General features: G+C 47.1%; 1 protein-coding gene across 1 annotated transcript in view; it reads right to left on the reverse strand.

The window, feature by feature from the left end:
* Window positions 1–19951, reverse strand: part of LOC121578441 (CD209 antigen-like protein E) — a 37861-nt gene extending 17910 nt beyond the window's left edge. The window contains exons 1-2 of the mRNA XM_045224104.1: window positions 19943–19951; window positions 9275–9875 (exon numbers count right to left, since the gene is read on the reverse strand). Coding sequence (XP_045080039.1) covers window positions 9275–9875; window positions 19943–19951 — 610 coding nt within the window. The remainder of the gene's footprint in view (window positions 1–9274; window positions 9876–19942) is intronic.
* Window positions 19952–20291: the final 340 nt, after the last annotated feature.

Here is a 20291-nt window from a genome sequence, read left to right on the forward strand (position 1 = left end):
ACCCAGTGATCAGGCTGGTTCCACCAGGCTATTTTATGCCCTGGACATTATATGCATCTAAGAAGTAGAAAATAAGCAACAAATAATGTCAGTTTACATACATTCATAGGAATGCTCACAGTGAGGGCATGTCTGCATTACATCATTTAGCAGACGCTCTTATCCAGAGCGACTTACAGCTAGTGAGTGCATACATTTTCATACTGGCCCACCATGGGAAACAAACCCACAACCCTGGTGTTGCAAGCGCCATGCTCTACCAACTGAGCTACACGGGGCCAGTATGATACTGATGAGAGCCCTTGCAGGTCTTCTCTACACTGCATGTTCGGCTGCAAACTGGACATCTCTCGAACAACTGCAGCAGGCAATCTTATGAGGTGGTGTTGACTGGGAGGGCCTATGACAGGGTGATATCATAGACAGCCATGTGGTAAGTTGCATTTTCTTCTAAACAAAGGACAAAGCTTTTTGCTAATGCACTTCAAAACCAAAATGTCTCTACTAGTTGTATCTGCTTGGCTGAGGAATTAGACTACTAGTTTATCAAGCAGGGTATTTTTTTAAATCAAATTTTCACATAACACACAGTACCTGTCGTTGTTGATGAAGCTGTCTGTGTCATCAGCAAGTGAACAGTGAATTCAATTATTTTTGGAGGTCGCTAAACCATTGCAATCACATTGCTGGACACGTTATGATTCCCACCTTTGCTCCTTCTGGTAGGTCCTGGCATCCGTTCATGACCAGTGGATCAGTCTGGCACCCAACTGTGCACTTTGTCTAACAGAAAACAGGGTCAACAATTGTCACCATCCCTCAATTATAAACATAGCTCGAGAAATAATGTAATCTTTACAGATGTAGAGTGACTTGCTCCGGGTTGGATTAGATTCAGGTCAGTGACGCTGTTACACTATGCAAATAAACTGTGACATGTTTTGCTATGGCCCTGGGTTGGTTTGAGTTTGTCAGTGCTAGTTAGTACACTATTGTAGTCAGACATAAGTTAGCTAGTACCACCATAGCTGCATCCAATATTTATTTGTGCCCTAGATAATTAGTAGGAAACAACTTTGGCATATTATGTTGTCGTCAAATGTACTTTAGGGAGATGGTAACGTTGCCATTACGGTTACTAGCAAAGTTCTTCGAAAACAGCTATCAATGCTAATGTTAGCAAGCTCAAATACGGTGGTACACTCAATCTTAGTTAGCTGGCTAAAGTTATACTGCATCTAAAGTCAATCTGGTAGCATCAAAATCATGACCAAAGGTTTTCTACTAATTATTTGCCGCCTTTTGAAATGTTATCATGTTTCCAAGCCATATCCGAGTTGTATTGAGATAGGCTAACGTTAGCCAGCTACCTAGCTAGGTAGCTAGATAACATCAGCTCTGCTAGCGATGATAGTGATGATTATCAAAATATACATAACCAGATACATAAATAGCAGTCTATGGTCTAGCTACCGGTATACTCTCCAGCACTGGGGACCAACAAACTCCAACTCCACCTATTCCACATAATGGGGTCCTTCGGCAGGGCATGCAAACCATAGTTGGTCAATCCATATAGCTAGGGCTTTTCAGTCCCAAACGGCCGTGATCCTTTGTTTGAGCGCATTGGGAGCGATGAAACAACGGAGCCGCTAATCATGAAGAGAAGTGAAGAGGGCGGAGGGGAAATTTGCACGTGGAACTTGGCAAAAGGGGTCATTTTAATCCAAACCCAACCTTCATTTACTCATTGTGACGCACTGAGGTTCCAAACTCCGTTTTAGACTAAACTGACTTCATGACCAAAATTATACTATTTTGATTATAGTACATTTTGACACTAGAATAAATGTTTCTGACTCATACCGATGCCACATAGGCTGTTTTCAAAGGGATTAGTTGGTGTTTCGGGGCAGTTGCTCTTTAAGAAACTCATATTAATTTAATAGGAAAACAAACATTGGTACTGTAATATTGTATTGTAATTATATAATACATATATCCCTGTTGTACATGTTGTTCTACCACAGAGTGCTTTGCTTGAAGATCGTCTCTCTCAACCCGGAGCTGGTCCCTGTCTTTAGTCATGGCGTTGTACTTGGTCTGCAACTGCTCTTGTTCAGCTGAGGAGTTGGTTTTATAAACTAAGATGTTCTCTTCAAAACTGCCCATCACGCCATTATAGTAGACACAGAGGCCTATGATCCCCAGTGGAGTGTATTCATGGATGCCAAGGGAAGCCAGGCTTCCCCCTAAAATTAACCAATAAATAAATAAACAAAATAATTTATCTTTCGTCTCTCTGTGTTTCATAAATGTCATTAAATTCACAAGAGGCTGAATGTATGTCACCGGAGAAAGAATCAGAGCGAATGAAACAGAGCCCCTCTGTCTCAGGATGTGTAGCGTATCTATCTGGTGCTGTCTGGTCAAAAAGAGTATGACTAGGTTGCCGCCCGTAGCACTGAATGCAAGGGAAGTCAGCGAGCATTTGGCCTGCCTTGATAATTTTCTAAAATAATAATAGCCAATCAGTGTTGAGCAAAACTGAGTGAGCTCAGCTGTGAGAAGAAGGGAAGCCAGTTTGGATTTGGCTTCAGACCAATCACATCACCTCAGAAGACAAACGTCATTGACAGAAAATGTTTTTGAATTGTTACATCATGTTGTGTTGTTGCCCTCCGGTGGCTAGCTAGCTAGCTAAAATCATCCCTTTCCTAAATTAGCAATGTGTAATGAATACTTGGACAGAGTGGTAAGATCCAATCGCAGAATAGCGATGCTTTATTAGAGTACAGACAAGGGAATAGCTTAATCGTGGTTGGGCGGCTGTGGTCAAAACCGGGCCAGGCATAGACAGGCAGAGGTACCAAAGGAACGGGCTTAGTCGTAGTCGAGGTCACAGGCACAGGATCAGAGAACGGTAATCACTGGGGCAGACAAGCAGAGGATTAAGCAATACGGGGAGTCAAACAGCAAGGCACAGGTCGGATACACGGGTAATCAAAACAACAAACTCTCTCTCTCTCTCGGAACAAAACGCTTAGCAAGTCACAAAGGAACAATACCTCGCACCGACTGAACCTCTGAGCACACCTTATATCCTACCCTAATTATGGACAGGTGTGCTCAGAACTCAGGTGAACCAGATCGAGTCTGATGACTCCCCCTCTCTGTAGATCGGGGAAGTGTCAGACTCTGTCTAGACCCAGCCAACCCCCGATCCCTTACAGTATCCCCCTCCCCAGGGCCGGCTCCTGACGGCCTTCTACCTCTACCGGGTGGTCTTCCTCTGGGTCGGGGTCCGGGATGATCTGGGTGTCCAGCGTGGAAAGTGGCCTTGAGAGCGGGGTCTAGTATGTCCTTAGCAGGAACCCAGGACCGTTCCTCCGGTCCATATCCCTCCCAGTCCACGAGATATTCGATGCCCCCTCGTCTCCGTCTTGACTCCAGTATCTCGTGGAATGTATAGGTGGTGTCCTGTTCATCCTCCAAAGGTGGTGTAGTAGGTTGTTGAGCGATTGGTGGATACATCGGGCTATAATGAACAGGTTTCAGCAGGGAGACGTGGAACGTAGGGTTTATCCTGTAGTGTCGAGGGAGTAACAGACGGTAGGTGACAGGGTTAATACGTCTCTGAACTTTGAAAGGACCAATATACCTGGGTTGGAGCTTCTTGCAGCTCCGTCGGAACCGCAGGTCTCGGGTAGACAGCCACACTCGTTGTCCGGTTTGATAAGTGGGAGTAGGTCTCCGGCGTCGGACGGCATAGGTATTTTGCTGCTGTGAGGCTTGACTGAGATGTTGATGGGCCGTCTCCCAGACCTGCGCACTCCGACGGAACCACTCGTCCACCGCCGGTACCATCCCGGGTGCGGTATCCCACGGGAACAGGGGTGGTTGATATCCTAGAACACACTGAAAGGGCGTTAGACGTAGGGAGGTGTGAATGAGTGAGTTCTGAGCATACTCTGCCCAAGGAAGGAATCGGCTCCACTCTTGCGGCTGCCGCGAACATTGTTGCCGTAGATACTTCCCAATTTCCTGGTTGAGCCGTTCGGTCTGCCCATTGGCCTGGGGATGATATCCGGAGGTGAGGCTCACCGAGATACCCAAGCGTTCGCAGAAGGCCTTCCAAACCCGGGGATACGAACTGGGGTCCCCGGTCGGAAACAATATCCTCTGGAACACCAAACTGCCGGAACACCTGGTTAAACATAGTCTCCGCCATCTGAGTGGCGTTAGGTAAACGGGTCATGGGTACTAACCGACACATCTTTGAGAATCGATCGATGACCACGAGAATTACAGTATGGCCCTCTGATTCTGGTAGGTCGGTAACAAAGTCCATCGCGATGTGCGACCAGGGTCGTTGAGGAGTTGGCAATGGCATCAGCTTGCCCTCCGGTAGTGCTCGAGGCGCCTTGGACTGAGCACAAACTGGGCAGGATAATACGTAGTCTCGGACGTCATCTGTGAGGGAATCCCACCAGTATTTTCGACTGATGAGTCGAGTAGTTCGAGTGATTCCGAGATGACCAGATCCTAGCGACGTGTGGCACCATTCCATCAGTTGAGGTCGAGCGAAGCTGGTACAAACACCTTTGACACCGGGGTTTCTGGAGGGGCTGGTTCCGCTTGTAGGCTCTCCTGAATCGTGTCATCGATAGCCCACCTCACAGGGCCAGCACGGCAACTCATGGGGAGGATAGGTTCTGGTTCAACCGGTCTGTCAGCGCGCTCGAACCGTCGGGAAAGCGCGTCCGCCTTACAATTCTTGGACCTGGGAATATAAGAGACAGTGAATTGGAAACGGTTGAAGAACAAAGACCACCTTGCCTGTCGGGAGTTCAGTCGTTTAGCACTGTGAAGATACTCCAGATTGCGGTGGTCCGTGAGCACTTGGAACGGATGAGCTGCTCCCTCCAGCCAATGTCTCCACTCCTCCAGTGCTAACTTCACCGCCAGCAATTCACGATTTCCCACGTCGTAGTTCTGCTCGGCCGGATTCAGCTTCTTAGAAAAAAAGGCACAGGGTCGTGATTTGGGCAGCTCACCTTGGCGCTGGGATAGCACGGCTCCAACTCCAACCTCCGAGGCGTCCACCTCCACGATGAACGGCAACGTAGGATCCGGCTGACACAAAATGGGAACGGTGGTAAATCGTTGTTTCAATGTCTCAAAAGCCTGCACTGCCCCCTCCGTCCATTTCAGACCACGCCCCTTGTGGCTGGTCATTGCCGACAGGGGAGCTGCGGTGGTGCTGAAATTACGCACGAACCGTCTATAGTAATTGGCAAACCCCAAGAATCTCTGAAGCTCTTTCACCGTCTGGGGTTGAGGCCAGTCTCGTACAGCTTGTACCTTGGATTCATCCAGTCTTACCCCGTCGGGAGTGAGTATGGCCCCAAGGAAGGAAATCGTCGTGACATGGAATTCACTCTTCTCGGCCTTCACGAACAGAGAGTGTTGGCGGAGTCGGTCCAGAACCTGTCGTACATGGGACACATGTTCACTCAGAGAGTTAGAGTAGATTAGGATGTCATCAATGTACACTATGACGAAACGATCAATCAAGTCCCTAAAAATGTCATTCATGAACGCCTGGAACACAGAGGGCGCGTTAGTAAGTCCATAGGGCATAACACAATATTCATAATGTCCTCGATGGGTGATGAAGGCGGTCTTCCATTCATCCCCTCTCTAATGCGCACCAGATTGTACGCACTCCTGAGGTCCAGTTTACTGTAGATGGAGGCTTGCCCCACCTGCTCGAGGGCCGCTGGAATCAAAGGAAGGGGGTAACGATTTTTATGGTGATATCGTTCAAACCTCGATAGTCTATGCAAGACGAAGTCCGCCATCCTTTTTCTTAACAAAGAAAAAACTGGATGCGGCGGGAGACGTAGATGGGCGAATGGCCCCTTGCTGAAGTGCCTCATCAATATACTGGCTCATAGATTCCCGTTCCGGCTGAGACAAAGGGTAGATTCGTCCGCGAGGAGGGGTAGCCCCGGATAGCAGATCAATTGCACAATCCCAGGCCCGATGCGGTGGTAGCACGGAAGCCCTCTCCTTGGAGAACACCTGCGCGTAATCCTGGTACTCTGTAGGAACAACAGTAGACACCGCACCCTTTCGCATCCTCCACAGTAGACGTTTTGCAAGGTAAAATGAGGCACTCAGCCCTACATACCTCACTCCAAGCCGTGATATCGCCAGATTTCAGGAGATGACCGGATCATGGGTAACGAGCCAGGGGTGGCCAAGGACTAGCGGCTCCCGTGGGGCGGAGATGACAAACAGAATGATGTTCTCATGGTGCAGGGAGCCCACTTGTAACTTGATTTCCCCGGTACGGTGCGTAATGAACCCAGTGCCCATGGGCTCACCGTCTAGCGCGTTGACTCTCAGGGGAGGTTGAATGGGGATAAGTTGAACTCCCAACTCCTCAGCAAGACCCATATCCAGAAAGCTGGCAGCCGCTCCGGAATCAATAAGTCCCTCCAACCTGCGCACTTTCTCTCCGACAGATAAGGTGACAGGCACCTACATTTGTTTAGATGTAATGTTCAACACTGGAGTCTCACTCACCGGTAAGGCAGTTCCGAGGCGATATCCTGGGGTACGGTTAGGTCGTACCGGACATTGACGAACGAAATGACCCGCCTGACCACAATACAGGCATAGTCCGTCTTGCCGACGTTGTTGTCTCACCGAACCTGGTAGAGGTGACCGTCCCAGTTGCATAGGTTCCTCCTCAGATTCTCTCCTCCGCTCTGTCGATTGCATAGGACCAGTGATCGAGGGCTCCCGGACTGTGGATGCCTTGTGTTGCACTATAAGATTATCAATAGAGATGGCTATTTTGATAAACTCATGTAGCGCAGTGATATATCCTCGACAAGCCAACTCAGTCTGTACGTCTTTGCGCAGCCCTCTTCGGAAAACTGTGAGCAAAGCAGTTTCGCTCCATCCGCTACCGGCTGCTATAGTACGGAACTCTAAAGCGTAGTCGGCTACTGTGCGACGGCCCTGCTGAAGTTCGCATAGTTGGTCTCCCACACTACGCCCAGATACGGGTGGTCGAACACCTCTTGAAACAGTCTCTTGAACTGAACTTCCGCATTCAACTCGGGGACCTCAGCTGCCCAAAGCGCAGTAGCCCAATCCAGTGCTCTTCCCGTTAGCAGAGAAATCATGAAATCCACCCTGCTACGGTCATCGGAAAACATAGTACGATTATACGACACATACAGGGACATCTGGAGTAGAAACCCCTGACATTTGCCAGGTTCCCCGTCGTACCTTGTCGGTATAGAAATCGGAGGTGCATGACGAGGACTGACCGTACTCGGGGTGGTGCCTTCTGCTGCACCAGCGTTGAGTAGCTGTAGGAGTTCATCCATGCGTTTCTCCTGTATCTCCCATCGCCTCTGTAATTCCGCTGGATCCATGGTAATGGCGAGGTATTCTGTAATGAATACTCGGACAGAGTGGTAAGATCCAATCGCAGAATAGCGATGCTTTATTAGAGTACAGACAAGGGAATAGCTTAATCGTGGTCGGGCGGCTGTGGTCAAAACCAGGCCAGGCATAGACAGGCAGAGGTACCAAAGGAACGGGCTTAGTCGTAGTCGAGGTCACAGGCACAGGATCAGAGAACGGTAATCACTGGGACAGACAAGCAGAGGATTAAGCAATACGGGGAGTCAAACAGCAAGGCACAGGTCGGATACACGGGGTAATCAAAACAACAAACTCTCTCTCTCTCTCTCTCTCTCTCGGAACAAAACGCTTAGCAAGTCACAAAGGAACAATACCTCGCACCGACTGAACCTCTGAGCACACCTTATATCCTACCCTAATTATGGACAGGTGTGCTCAGAACTCAGGTGAACCAGATCGAGTCTGATGACTCCCCCTCTCTGTAGATCGGGGAAGTGTCAGACTCTGTCTAGACCCAGCCAACCCCCGATCCCTTACACAATGGATGGAGATAGGGATTTGGACTTGTGGTTTTACTTAATTCTCCGTACTGGCCAATGATTATAACGGTGATTCTGATCTAACCATAAATTCATACATTGTGCCCCTGGCCTGAGAGGATGGAAGTTCAACATGTAGCTAGATGTAGTATGCTAATGATTACTAGCTGGCCAAGCGCAGCGTTGCCCATGAAAGGAAGTTAGGCTAGCAAGCAAGCATTTTAGACAGGTAGCCTAGGACAACAAACCACTACTGATGATCCCAGCCAGTAAGAGAACACACAGCAGCCCCAGACACACTGGAGCTGCTCTGGTGGACCTCCTCTCTGAGCTCTCAGTACCTGGGTTTGTAGCCGGGGGTCTACACTTTGGGAAAATGTCCTTTGTCTTGTTTCTGGAGTCATGAGAATTGATGGTAACTTCATTGATATAAATATTCTCAACCCTGTCAGCGTCCTCATCATTGTCATTATCAAACTCATCATTGGCATAGATTTCATTAGACATTGCCATTGTCTACAACTGTTTCTGTGATTTTATCTGACAGACTCTGTGCTTTAATTTCAGAGCTGTAGAATGTTTCTGGGACTTAACATACTGTATGTGTTACTAACCACCATTGAACACACAGCTGTCTTACCAGGAAGACTATGAATATGGCTGTTAATAAGTTTTACGTGCACATCTTGTAAAATGGTCTCAAAACTAAAGTGACATCTCACAACTTTATTCTCAGCTTTCTTTTAATATCTCTTTCCTCTTTCCTTTGTGATAGTGTTTGTACTTTTTGTAACACTTCATTTGAAATAAAGACACTGAATATTTACTGAACTAGACTATTGAGGAACTATATTCTGTTGTAGAAAAGAAAGTTGAAATCAGACGTATTGAAATTAGTCTTCCTGAGGGTAGTAAAGAGAGGGTATGCTGAGAATGGAGATGTCCACTACTTACTAGATCACTTTTTTGAAGCATTTTTTTTTTAAAGAAAAGTGTCCAGACTCAATTTGTGTGAAAACATTTATTGAAAGATTTTGATTATTAAGATGTCTCTACAAGAGACATGTAAGTGTTACCAAATACGAAAAAAATTAAGAAAATCATTAGAAATGAATAGGAAAACTGGAAATAAATGTGACAGAGACATCATTTGCTGTATTGGCTATTTTGGTTACAGTTCAGTTACAGGTAGGCCATTTTCTCACATATCCAAAAGTGCAATTCGTTGCATGGTGCATCATGCCAACCAGTGTTTGGGGTAGAAAGATCGGACCATCGCCCAGCACAATCCTCCTCCATTCCCTTATGACTATTAGGCTGTCCCCTGCCCCAGTACCCTGTGGTCATTGCTGTGCCATCCATCCACTTCCAGATCCCCTCTTCAACTCTGTCAGTCAGACCAATCCAGAACGTCTCCTTGTTCAATCCATGGATAAATACATGTTCCTCTCTGCTGTTATTGATCACCAGATCTGCTCCTCTCCTCAGACAGTCCTCTCTGCTCCCCTCCCAGGTTTTCATCTCAGTAGAGATGAAGTACAAACTGGACTTGTAATACCTCCATCCCTGTTGTGCATGTTGTTCTACCACAGAGAACTTTGCTTGGAGATGATCTCTCTCAACCCGGAGTTGGTCCCTCTCTTTAGTCATGGCATTGTACTTGGTCTGGAATTGGTCTTGATCAGCCGAGGAGTTGGTTTTATTAACAAAGATGTTCTCCTCAAAACTGCCCATCACTCCATTATAGTAGACAAACAGGCCTACGATCCCAGCCAGTAGGAGAACACACAGCAGCCCCAGACACACTGCAGCATCCCTGGTGGATCTCCTCTCTGAGCTCTCGGTACCTGGGTTTGTAGCCAGTGGTCTACTCTTAGGGGTGACATCCTTTACAGTGGGGAAAAAAAGTATTTAGTCAGCCACCAATTGTGCAAGTTCTCCCACTTAAAAAGATTAGAGAGGCCTGTATATGACAGACAAATTGAGGGAAAAAAATTCCAGAAAATCACATTGTAGGATTTTTTATGAATTTATTTGCAAATTATGGTGGAAAATAAGTATTTGGTCACCTACAAACAAGCAAGATTTCTGGCTCTCACAGACCTGTAACTTCTTCTTTAAGAGGCTCCTCTGTCCTCCACTCGTTACCTGTATTAATGGCACCTGTTTGAACTTGTTATCAGTATAAAAGACACCTGTCCACAACCTCAAACAGTCACACTCAAAACTCCACTATGGCCAAGACCAAAGAGCTGTCAAAGGACACCAGAAACAAAATTATAGACCTGCACCAGGCTGGGAAGACTGAATCTGCAATAGGTAAGCAGCTTGGTTTGAAGAAATCAACTGTGAGAGCAATTATTAGGAAATGGAAGACATTCAAGACCACTGATAATCTCCCTCGATCTGGGGCTCCACGCAAGATCTCACCCCGTGGGGTCAAAATGATCACAAGAACGGTGAGCAAAAATCCCAGGACCACACGGGGGGACCTAGTGAATGACCTGCAGAGAGCTGGGACCAAAGTAACAAAGCCTACCATCAGTAACACACTACGCCGCCAGGGACTCAAATCCTGCAGTGCCAGACGTGTCCCCCTGCTATAGCCAGTACATGTCCAGGCCCGTCTGAAGTTTGCTAGAGTGCATTTGGATGATCCAGAAGAGGATTGGGAGAATGTCATATGGTCAGATGAAACCAAAATAGAACTTTTTGGTAAAAACTCAACTCGTCGTGTTTGGAGGACAAACAATGCTGAGTTGCATCCAAAGAACACCATACCTACTGTGAAGCATGGGGGTGGAAACATCATGCTTTGGGGCTGTTTTTCTGCAAAGGGACCAGGACAACTGATCCGTGTAAAGGAAAGAATGAATGGGGCCATGTATCGTGAGATTTTGAGTGAAAACCTCCTTCCATCAGCAAGGGCATTGAAGATGAAACGTGGCTGGGTCTTTCAGCATGACAATGATCCCAAACACACCGCCCGGGCAACGAAGGAGTGGCTTCGTAAGAAGCATTTCAAGGTCCTGGAGTGGCCTAGCCAGTCTCCAGATCTCAACCCCATAGAAAATCTTTGGAGGGAGTTGAAAGTCCGTGTTGCCCAGCGACAGCCCCAAAACATCACTGCTCTAGAGGAGATCTGCATGGAGGAATGGGCCAAAATACCAGCAACAGTGTGTGAAAACCTTGTGAAGACTTACAGAAAACGTTTGACCTGTGTCATTGCCAACAAAGGGTATATAACAAAGTATTGAGAAACTTTTGTTATTGACCATATACTTATTTTCCACCATAATTTGCAAATCAATTCATTAAAAATCCTACAATGTGATTTTCTGGATTTTTTTTTCTCAATTTGTCTGTCATAGTTGACGTGTACCTATGATGAAAATTACAGGCCTCTCTCATCTTTTTAAGTGGGATAACTTGCACAATTGGTGGCTGACTAAATTATTTTTTTCCCCACTGTATCTTGCTTCTGAAGTAATGAAAATTGATAGTGTCTTCATTGGTATCAAGATCCTCAACCCCGTCTGCTGCCAGATCATTCGCATGATTAAACGTAGCAGTGGCATAGATTTCATTAGACATCGCCATTTTCTATCACTGTCTGTGATTTTATCTGATAGACTCGTTGCTTTAATTTCAGAGCGGTACAGTATTTATTGGACTTAACATACTAACCACCAATGGACAGGAAACTGTTATACCAAGAAGACTATAAACAACAGTGTGTGTGGTTGGCTGTGATGATAAATAGTCTAGACACAGAAGAGGGACTTTTTTCCGATGTCTTGTGTTTTCTTCTCTGTTCTCTTTTAATATTTGGTTCCTCTTTGCTTTCTGATAATGTTGTACTTTTTGTAACACTTCAATTGAAATAAAGAAACAGAACATTTACTGAGCTAAAATATTTAGAAATGGTATTCTGTTGTAGTAATGGACTGGGATGTTGTTAATACATGTGCTCTTGTAATTAATGTGCTGTATAATGGTCTTGCTCCCTCCATACTTTTTTAAAGCTGCAAAATAACTGAATTGTAGGCCAAGTAAGTTCTCTCTATACCAGTATTTTCCATTGATCTAGTTTATATTTCTGTTGTTGATATCACTTTATCCATTTTAACTATCATCAGCGTATCCTTAAGTTTGACTTACACAACTTTGGCTTCAGTGGGGGTGGCAGGTAAACTCAAAGTTAGAGCATTCGGTCAGTAACCGAAAGGTTGACGGTTTGAATCCCATAACCGACAAGGTGAAAAATCTGTTGCTGTGCCCTTGAGCAAAGCACTTAACCCATTCCCTGCAGGTGTCTCAGGGGGAGTTGGGATATGCAAGAAATACATTTCCATTGGACAAGTGTGTAACTGAAAAAAAATAAGCACCCCTGAAATTATTGTTATTACATGAAAACCAAGGATCTGTATGACGCTTGCGTTTTTAGAGCTGGCAAATTCTGTGAATTGGGAAAATTGAAAGGCCCTCCAAACCAAACCAAACCAAGCTGTGTCCCACCCTAAAATTTTCAAAGTTAACTCCAAAAATGACCAAAGCTGTGAGGACATCATCTACTCAACCAGCCGGTTGTAATTAAAACATTGCTCTTATCAATTAAAATCCATTCATCTGATGGTGATGGTATGCTTTAGGTGTTCGCTGTTGCCCCTATTAATAAGGGTTAGGAGAAGAATCCTCCATCAGCCGTAACAATCACAGTGTCGCATGGTGAATGTTGAGTAAGTACCAGGGAGGGATCATGGGCTACGGAATGGTACAGTCAAAACAAATTGAAATCAGACGTCCTTTAGAGAAGGAAAGTGTCCAGACTCAATTTGTGTAGAATGTTATTATTTTTATTGAAAGATTAAGATCTAAGAGATCGAATACAGTGAAACCAAATACATGAAACTGAATAAATTAATACTAATTGTATAGGAAAACATAAACATTGGTACTGTAATATTGTACTGTAATTAAATGTGACAGAGCCATACTTTAATGTATTGGCTTATTTTGGTTTCAGTTCTGTTACAGGTAGCCAATTTTCTCACATATCCAAAATGTACATTTGTTGCACTGTGCATCATGCCAAGTCTTGTCTGGGGGGTAGAATCCTCGAACAGAATCGTGCAGAACAATCCTCCTCTATGTCATTATAACTATCAGGCTGTCCCCTCCACCAGTACCCTGTGGTCAGTGCTGTGCCGTCCACCCACTTCCAGATCCCCTCCTCATCTCTGTCAGTCAGACCAGAACGTCTCCTTGTTCAATCCATGGATAAATACAGTGAGGGAAAAAAGTATTTGACCTCCTGCTGATTTTGTACGTTTCCCCACTGACAAAGACATGATCAGTCTATAATTTTAATGGTAGGTTTATTTGAACAGTGAGAGACAGAATAACAACAAAAAATCCAGAAAAACTCATTACAAAAAGGTTATGAATTGATTTGCATTTTAATGAGGGAAATAAGTATTTGACCCCTCTGCAAAACATGACTTAGTACTTGGTGGCAAAACCCTTGTTGGCATTCACAGAGGTCAGATGTTTCTTGTAGTTGGCCACCAGGTTTGCACACATCTCAGGAGGGATTTTGTCCCACTCTTTGCAGATCTTCTCCAAGTCATTAAAGTTTTGAGGCTGATGTTTGGCAACTCGAACCTTCAGCTCCCTCCACAGATTGTCACGCTCTGGCTCCGGGACTGTGTAGTTTGAGCCAGGGTGTATTCATTTGGTTGTGTTGGGTATAGGGTGTGTTCATTTGGTTGTGTTTGGTTTTGGTTGTAGTGTCTTGTCTCGTCATGTGACTCCCAATCGGAGGTAACGAGTGTCAGCTGTCGGCTCGTTATCTCTGATTGGGAGCCATATTTAAACTGTCAGTGTTCACCTTAGGGTTGTGGGTTTTTGTTCCATGTTTCAGTCTGTGTACTGAGGACTTCACTATCCGTCATTGTTTATTGTTTTCTCGTTCGTGCACTTTAACTTTAATAAAGTCATGTTCGCTACAAACGCTGCGCTTTGGTCCACTCCTTCCGTAGACGGCCGTGACAGAAAAACCTACCACAAAAGGACCAAGCAGCGTATACAGGAACACCCGCAGGAGAGAACGCTGGTGGATGTCCTCCTCGGCTGGGGACATATTACGCAGGAGGAGGCCGTCCGGTACCGGAGGGCGATGAAGGGGGAGAACCTGGCAGGAGAGGAGCAACGGCGTCAGCAGGGCCATCGTCAGCCCAGCCCGGCCTGTTCCTGCTCCACGCACTAAACCTACGGTGTGCGTCGCCAGCCCAGCCCGGCCTGTTCCTGCTCCACGCACCAAGCCCACGGTGTGCGTCGACAGCCCTGCCCGGCCTGTTCCTGCTCCACGCACTAAACCTACGGTGTGCGTCGCCAGCCCAGCCCGGCCTGTTCCTGCTCCACGCACTAAACCTACGGTGTGCGTCGCCAGCCCAGCCCGGCCGGTTCCTGCTCCACGCACTAAACCTACGGTGTGCGTCGCCAGCCCAGCCCGGCCTGTTCCTGCTCCACGCACCAAGCCTACGGTGTGCGTCGACAGCCCTGCCCGGCCTGTTCCTGCTCCACGCACTAAACCTACGGTGTGCGTCGCCAGCCCAGCCCGGCCTGTTCCTGCTCCACGCACTAAACCTACGGTGTGCATCGCCAGCCCTTCCCGGCCTGTTCCTGCTCTACGCACCAAGCCTACGGTGTGCGTCGACAGCCCTGCCCGGCCTGTTCCTGCTCTACGCACCAAGTCTACGGTGTGCGTCGCCAGCCCGGTCCGGCCTGTTCCTGCTCTACGCACCAAGCCTACGGTGTGCGTCGACAGCCCTGCCCGGCCTGTTCCTGCTACTCGCACCAAGCCAGGGGTACGAGTCGTCGGCCTGGTCCAGCCCGTTCCTGCTACTCGCACCAAGCCAAGGGTGCGAGTCGTCAGCCTGGTTCAGCTCGTCCCTGCTACTCGCACCAAGCCAAGGGTGCGAGTCGTCAGCCTGGTCCAGCCCGTTCCTGCTACTCGCACTCAAGCCAGGGAGTGCGAGTCGTCGGCCTGGTCCAGCCCGTTCCTGCTACTCGCACCAAGCCAAGGGTGCGAGTCGTTAGCCTGGTTCAGCTCGTCCCTGCTACTCGCACCAAGCCAAGGGGTGCGAGCCGTCAGCCTGATCCAGCCCATTCCTGCTACTCGCACCAAGCCAGGGATGCGAGTCTTCAGCCTGGTGAGGCCTGTTCCGGCTCCACGCACCAGGCAAAGGGTGCGTATCGTCTGCCAGGTCCGGTCCATTCCTACCTCACGCGCCAAGCCAGGGGTGCGCGTCGGAGGTCCTGATCCAGCAAGCGGGGTCAGATCGGACCGGGGGCACTACGGGGGGAGTGAAGTGGGGTGGTGGTCAAGCCCGGAGCCGGAGCCGCCTCCGAGGAGCAACACCCACCCAGCCCTCCCCTATTTTGGGGTGTAGGCGCGGTCGGAGTCCGCGCCTTTAGGGGGGGGTACTGTCACGCTCTGGCTCCGGGACTGTGTAGTTTGAGCCAGGGTGTATTCATTTGGTTGTGTTGGGTATAGGGTGTGTTCATTTGGTTGTGTTTGGTTTTGGTTGTAGTGTCTTGTCTCGTCATGTGACTCCCAATCGGAGGTAACGAGTGTCAGCTGTCGGCTCGTTATCTCTGATTGGGAGCCATATTTAAACTGTCAGTGTTCACCTTAGGGTTGTGGGTTTTTGTTCCATGTTTCAGTCTGTGTACTGAGGACTTCACTATCCGTCATTGTTTATTGTTTTCTCGTTCGTGCACTTTAACTTTAATAAAGTCATGTTCGCTACAAACGCTGCGCTTTGGTCCACTCCTTCCGTAGACGGCCGTGACACAGATGTTCTATGGGATTAAGGTCTGGAGACTGGCTAGGCCACTCCAGGACCTTAATGTGCTTCTTCTTGAGCCACTCCTTTGCTGCCTTGGCCGTATGTTTTGGGTCATTGTCATGCTGGAATACCCATCCACGACCCATTTTCAATGCCCTGGCTGAGGGAAGGAGGTTCTCACCCAAGATTTGACGGTACATGGCCCCGTCCATCGTCCCTTTGATGCTGTGAAGTTGTCCTGTCCCCTTAGCAGAAAAACACCCCCAAAGCATAATGTTTCCACCTCCATGTTTGACGGTGGGGATGGTGTTCTTGGGGTCATAGGCAGCATTCCTCCTCCTCCGAGCACGGCAAGTTGAGTTGATGCCAAAGAGCTCGATTTTGGTCTCATCTGACCACAACACTTTCACCCAGTTCTCCTCTGAATCATTCAGATGTTCATTGGCAAACTTCAGACGGGCCTATATATGTGCTTTCTTGAGCAGGGGGACCTTGCGGGCGCTGCAGGATTTCAGTTCTTCACGGCATAGTGTGTTACCAATTGTTTTCTTGGTGACTATGGTCCCAGCTGCCTTGAGATCATTGACAAGATCCTCCCGTGTAGTTCTGGGCTGATTCCTCACTGTTCTCATGATCATTGCAACTCCACGAGGTGAGATCTTGCATGGAGCCCCAGGCCGAGGGAGATTGACTGTTCTTTTGTGTTTCTTCCATTTGCGAATAATCGCACCAACTGTTGTCACCTTTTCACCAAGCTGCTTGGCGATGGTCTTGTAGCCCATTCCAGCCTTGTGTAGGTCTACAATCTTGTCCCTGACATCCTTGGAGAGCTCTTTGGTCTCAGCCATGGTGGAGAGTTTGGAATCTGATTGATTGATTGCTTCTGTGGACAGGTGTCTTTTATACAGGTAGCAAGCTGAGATTAGGAGCACTCCCTTTAAGAGTGTGCTCCTAATCTCAGCTCGTTACCTGTATAAAAGACACCTGGGAGCCAGAAATCTTTCTGATTGAGAGGGGGTCAAATACTTATTTCCCTCATTAAAATGCAAATCAATTTATAACATTTTTCTGGATTATTTTGTTGTTATTCTGTCTCTCACTGTTCAAATAAACCTATTATTAAAATTATAGACTGATCATTTCTTTGTCAGTGGGCAAACATACAAAATCAGCAGGGGATCAAATACTTTTTCCCCCTCACTGTACATGTTCCTGTTTGCTGTTTATGATCACCAGATTTGATCCTCTCCTCAGACAGTCCTCTCTGCTCCCCTCCCAGGTTTTCATCTCAGTAGAGATGAAGTACAAACTGGACTTGTAATACATCCATCCCTGTTGTGCATGTTGTTCTACCACAGAGACCGTTGCTTGGAAATTGTCTCTTTCAACCTGGAGTTGGTCCCTCTCTTTAGTCACGGCATTGTACCTGGTTTGGAATTTGTCTTGTTCAGCCGGGTGGTCCCTCTCAACCCGGAGCTGGTCCCTCTCAACCCGGAGCTGGCCCATCTCAATCCGGAGCTGGCCCCTCTCAACCCGGAGCTGGTCCTTCTCAACCCGGAGCTGGTCCCTCTCAACCCGGAGCTGGTCCCTCTCAACCCGGAGCCGGTCCCTCTCAACCCGGAGCTGGTCCCTCTCAACCCGGAGCTGGTCCCTCTCAACCCGGAGCTGGTCCCTCTCAACCCGAGCTGGGCCCTCTCAACCAGAGCTGGTCTCTCTGAACCCAGAGCTGGTCCCTCTCAACCCGGAGCTGGTCCCTCTCAACCAGAGCTGGGCCCTCTCAACCAGAGCTGGGCCCTCTCAACCCGGAGCTGGTCCCTCTCAACCCGGAGCTGGCCCCTCTCAACCCGGAGCTGGCCCCTCTCTTTTTCGTTCATCTTTTTTTTCCCATTGTTTTTCTACTTCACAAACAACAGAACACAAAAACAAAACAGCCACTATACAAAACATACACCAAGGTGATCAACATACAGTATGTCCTCCAAATTCTGTCAAATATCTCAGTTGTTTGTTTAACTTTACTATATACCACATCTAAAGGGATGTAACTAGATTGTTCTGTCCTCCAATTTGTTGTGGACAGTGAATACAAGGCTTTCCAAACATGACCATGCATTTTCTTGCAGCAATTAAACCTAGATTACAAAACTTCCTCTGATTTTGATCACCAATATTTACATTTTCCGACAGACGTAATCTTGGAGATGAATGAATAGAAATTCCTAGATACAATGAAATGATAGCACATACATTATCCCAAGATGGTGTCAGTTTGTCACAGGTCCAAAGCATATGTAATAGGGATCCTTTGTGCTTTTTACATCTCCATCAGAGATGTGACATTTTGGGGTGCATTACATGCATTCAGGCAGGAGTGTAGTAACTCCTATGAATTATCTTAAATTACAGTAGCTTATGTTTTAGGTTGTAGGAGCATGTATGAGCATTTTCATATATCTGTGACCATGGTTCTACTCAATTTCTTACTTTATATTGGTTTCCCATTTTTTCAGTATGCAGTGTTTCAAAAACTCGGTCCTGTGCACATTTGGGTTTTTGCTCTAGCGCTTCACAGCTGATTCAAATAGTCAAAGCTTAATGATGCAAGCATCACGTCTGGAGGAAACCTGGCACCATCCCTATGGTGAAGCATGGTGGTGGCAGCATCATGCTGTGGGGATGTTTTTGAGCGACAGGGACTCGGAGAGTATTTTCAGGATCGAGGGAAAGATGAATGGAGCAAAGTGCAGAGAGATCCTTGATGAACACCTGCTCAAGAGCCCTCAGGACCTCAGACTGGGGCAAAGGTTCACCTTCCAACAGGAAAATGAGCCTAAGCACACTGCCAAGACAACGCAGAAGTGGCTTAGGATATGTCTCTGAATGTCCTTGAGTGGCCCAGCCAGAGTCCAGACTTGATCCCGATCGAACATGTCTGGAGAGACCTAAAAATAGCTGTGCAGCGAAGCTTCCCATCCAACCTGACAGAGCTTGAGAGGATCTGCAGAGAAGAATGGGAGAAACTCCCCAAATACAGCTGTGCCAAGCTTGTAGTTTCATACCCAAGATGACTTGAGGCTGTAATCGCTACCAAAGGTGCTTCAACAAGGTACTGAGTATAGGGTCTGAATACTTATGTAAATGTGATATTTCCGTTTTTTAAAACTATTTAATCTATTTTAGAATAAGGCTGTAACGTAACATGTGGAAAAAGTGAAGGGGTCTGAGTACTTTCTGAATGTGCTGTATTGGAAGCTTTTAGGTTTTAGATGATCATGTCACCCTCATTGTGCACGCTTGTGCACGCTGCAGATGCTAATTTACTGCTGAGCAGTATCAGTAGTGACATTAGGTCATTTTGATAGCACAGGTGGTTATACGTAGTCAGCGTTTTATGTGCGGTTTTGGGGGGTTTGTTAGTATACTCAATGTTTATGCTATGTGATGGTTGAGCTACAGTGAGGGAAAAAAGTATTTGATCCCCTGCTGATTTTGTACGTTTGCCCACTGACAAAGACATGATCAGTCTATAATTTTAATGGTAGGTTTATTTCAACAGTGAGAGACAGAATAACAACAAAAAAATCCAGAAAAACGCATGTCAACATTTTTATAAATTGATTTGCATTTTAATGAGGGAAATAAGTATTTGACCCCTCTGCAAATCATGACTTAGTACTTGGTGGCAAAACCCTTGTTGGCAATCACAGAGGTCAGACGTTTCTTGTAGTTGGCCACCAGGTTTGCACACATCTCAGGAGGGATTTTGTCCCACTCCTCTTTGCAGATCTTCTCCAAGTCATTAAGGTTTCGAGCCTGACGTTTGGCAACTCAAACCTTCAGCTCCCTCCACAGATGTTCTATGGGATTAAGGTCTGGAGACTGGCTAGGCCACTCCAGGACCTTAATGTGCTTCTTCTTGAGCCACTCCATTGTTGCCTTGGCCGTGTGTTTGGGTCATTGTCATGCTAGAATACCCATCCACGACGAAGGAGGTTCTCACCCAAGATTTGACGGTACATGGCCCCGTCCATCGTCCCTTTGATGCTGTGAAGTTGTCCTGTCCCCTTAGCAGAAAAAACACCCCCAAGAGCATAATGTTACCACCTCCATGTTTGACGGTGGGGATGGTGTTCTTGGGGTCATAGGCAGCATTCCTCCTCTTCCAAACACGGCGAGTTGAGTTGATGCCAAAGAGCTCGATTTTGGTCTCATCTGACCACAACACTTTCACCCAGTTCTCCTCTGAATCATTCAGATGTTCATTGGCAAACTTCAGATGGGCCTGTATATGTGCTTTCTTGAGCAGTGGGACCTTCGTGGCGCTGCAGGATTTCAGTCCTTCACGGCGTAGTGTGTTACCAATTGTTTTCTTGGTGACTATGGTCCCAGCTGCCTTGAGTTCATTGACAAGATCCTCCCGTGTAGTTCTGGGCTGATTCCTCACCGTTCT

This window comes from Coregonus clupeaformis, chromosome 12 (assembly GCF_020615455.1).
Source record: "Coregonus clupeaformis isolate EN_2021a chromosome 12, ASM2061545v1, whole genome shotgun sequence".
Taxonomy (NCBI): Eukaryota; Metazoa; Chordata; class Actinopteri; order Salmoniformes; family Salmonidae; genus Coregonus; species Coregonus clupeaformis.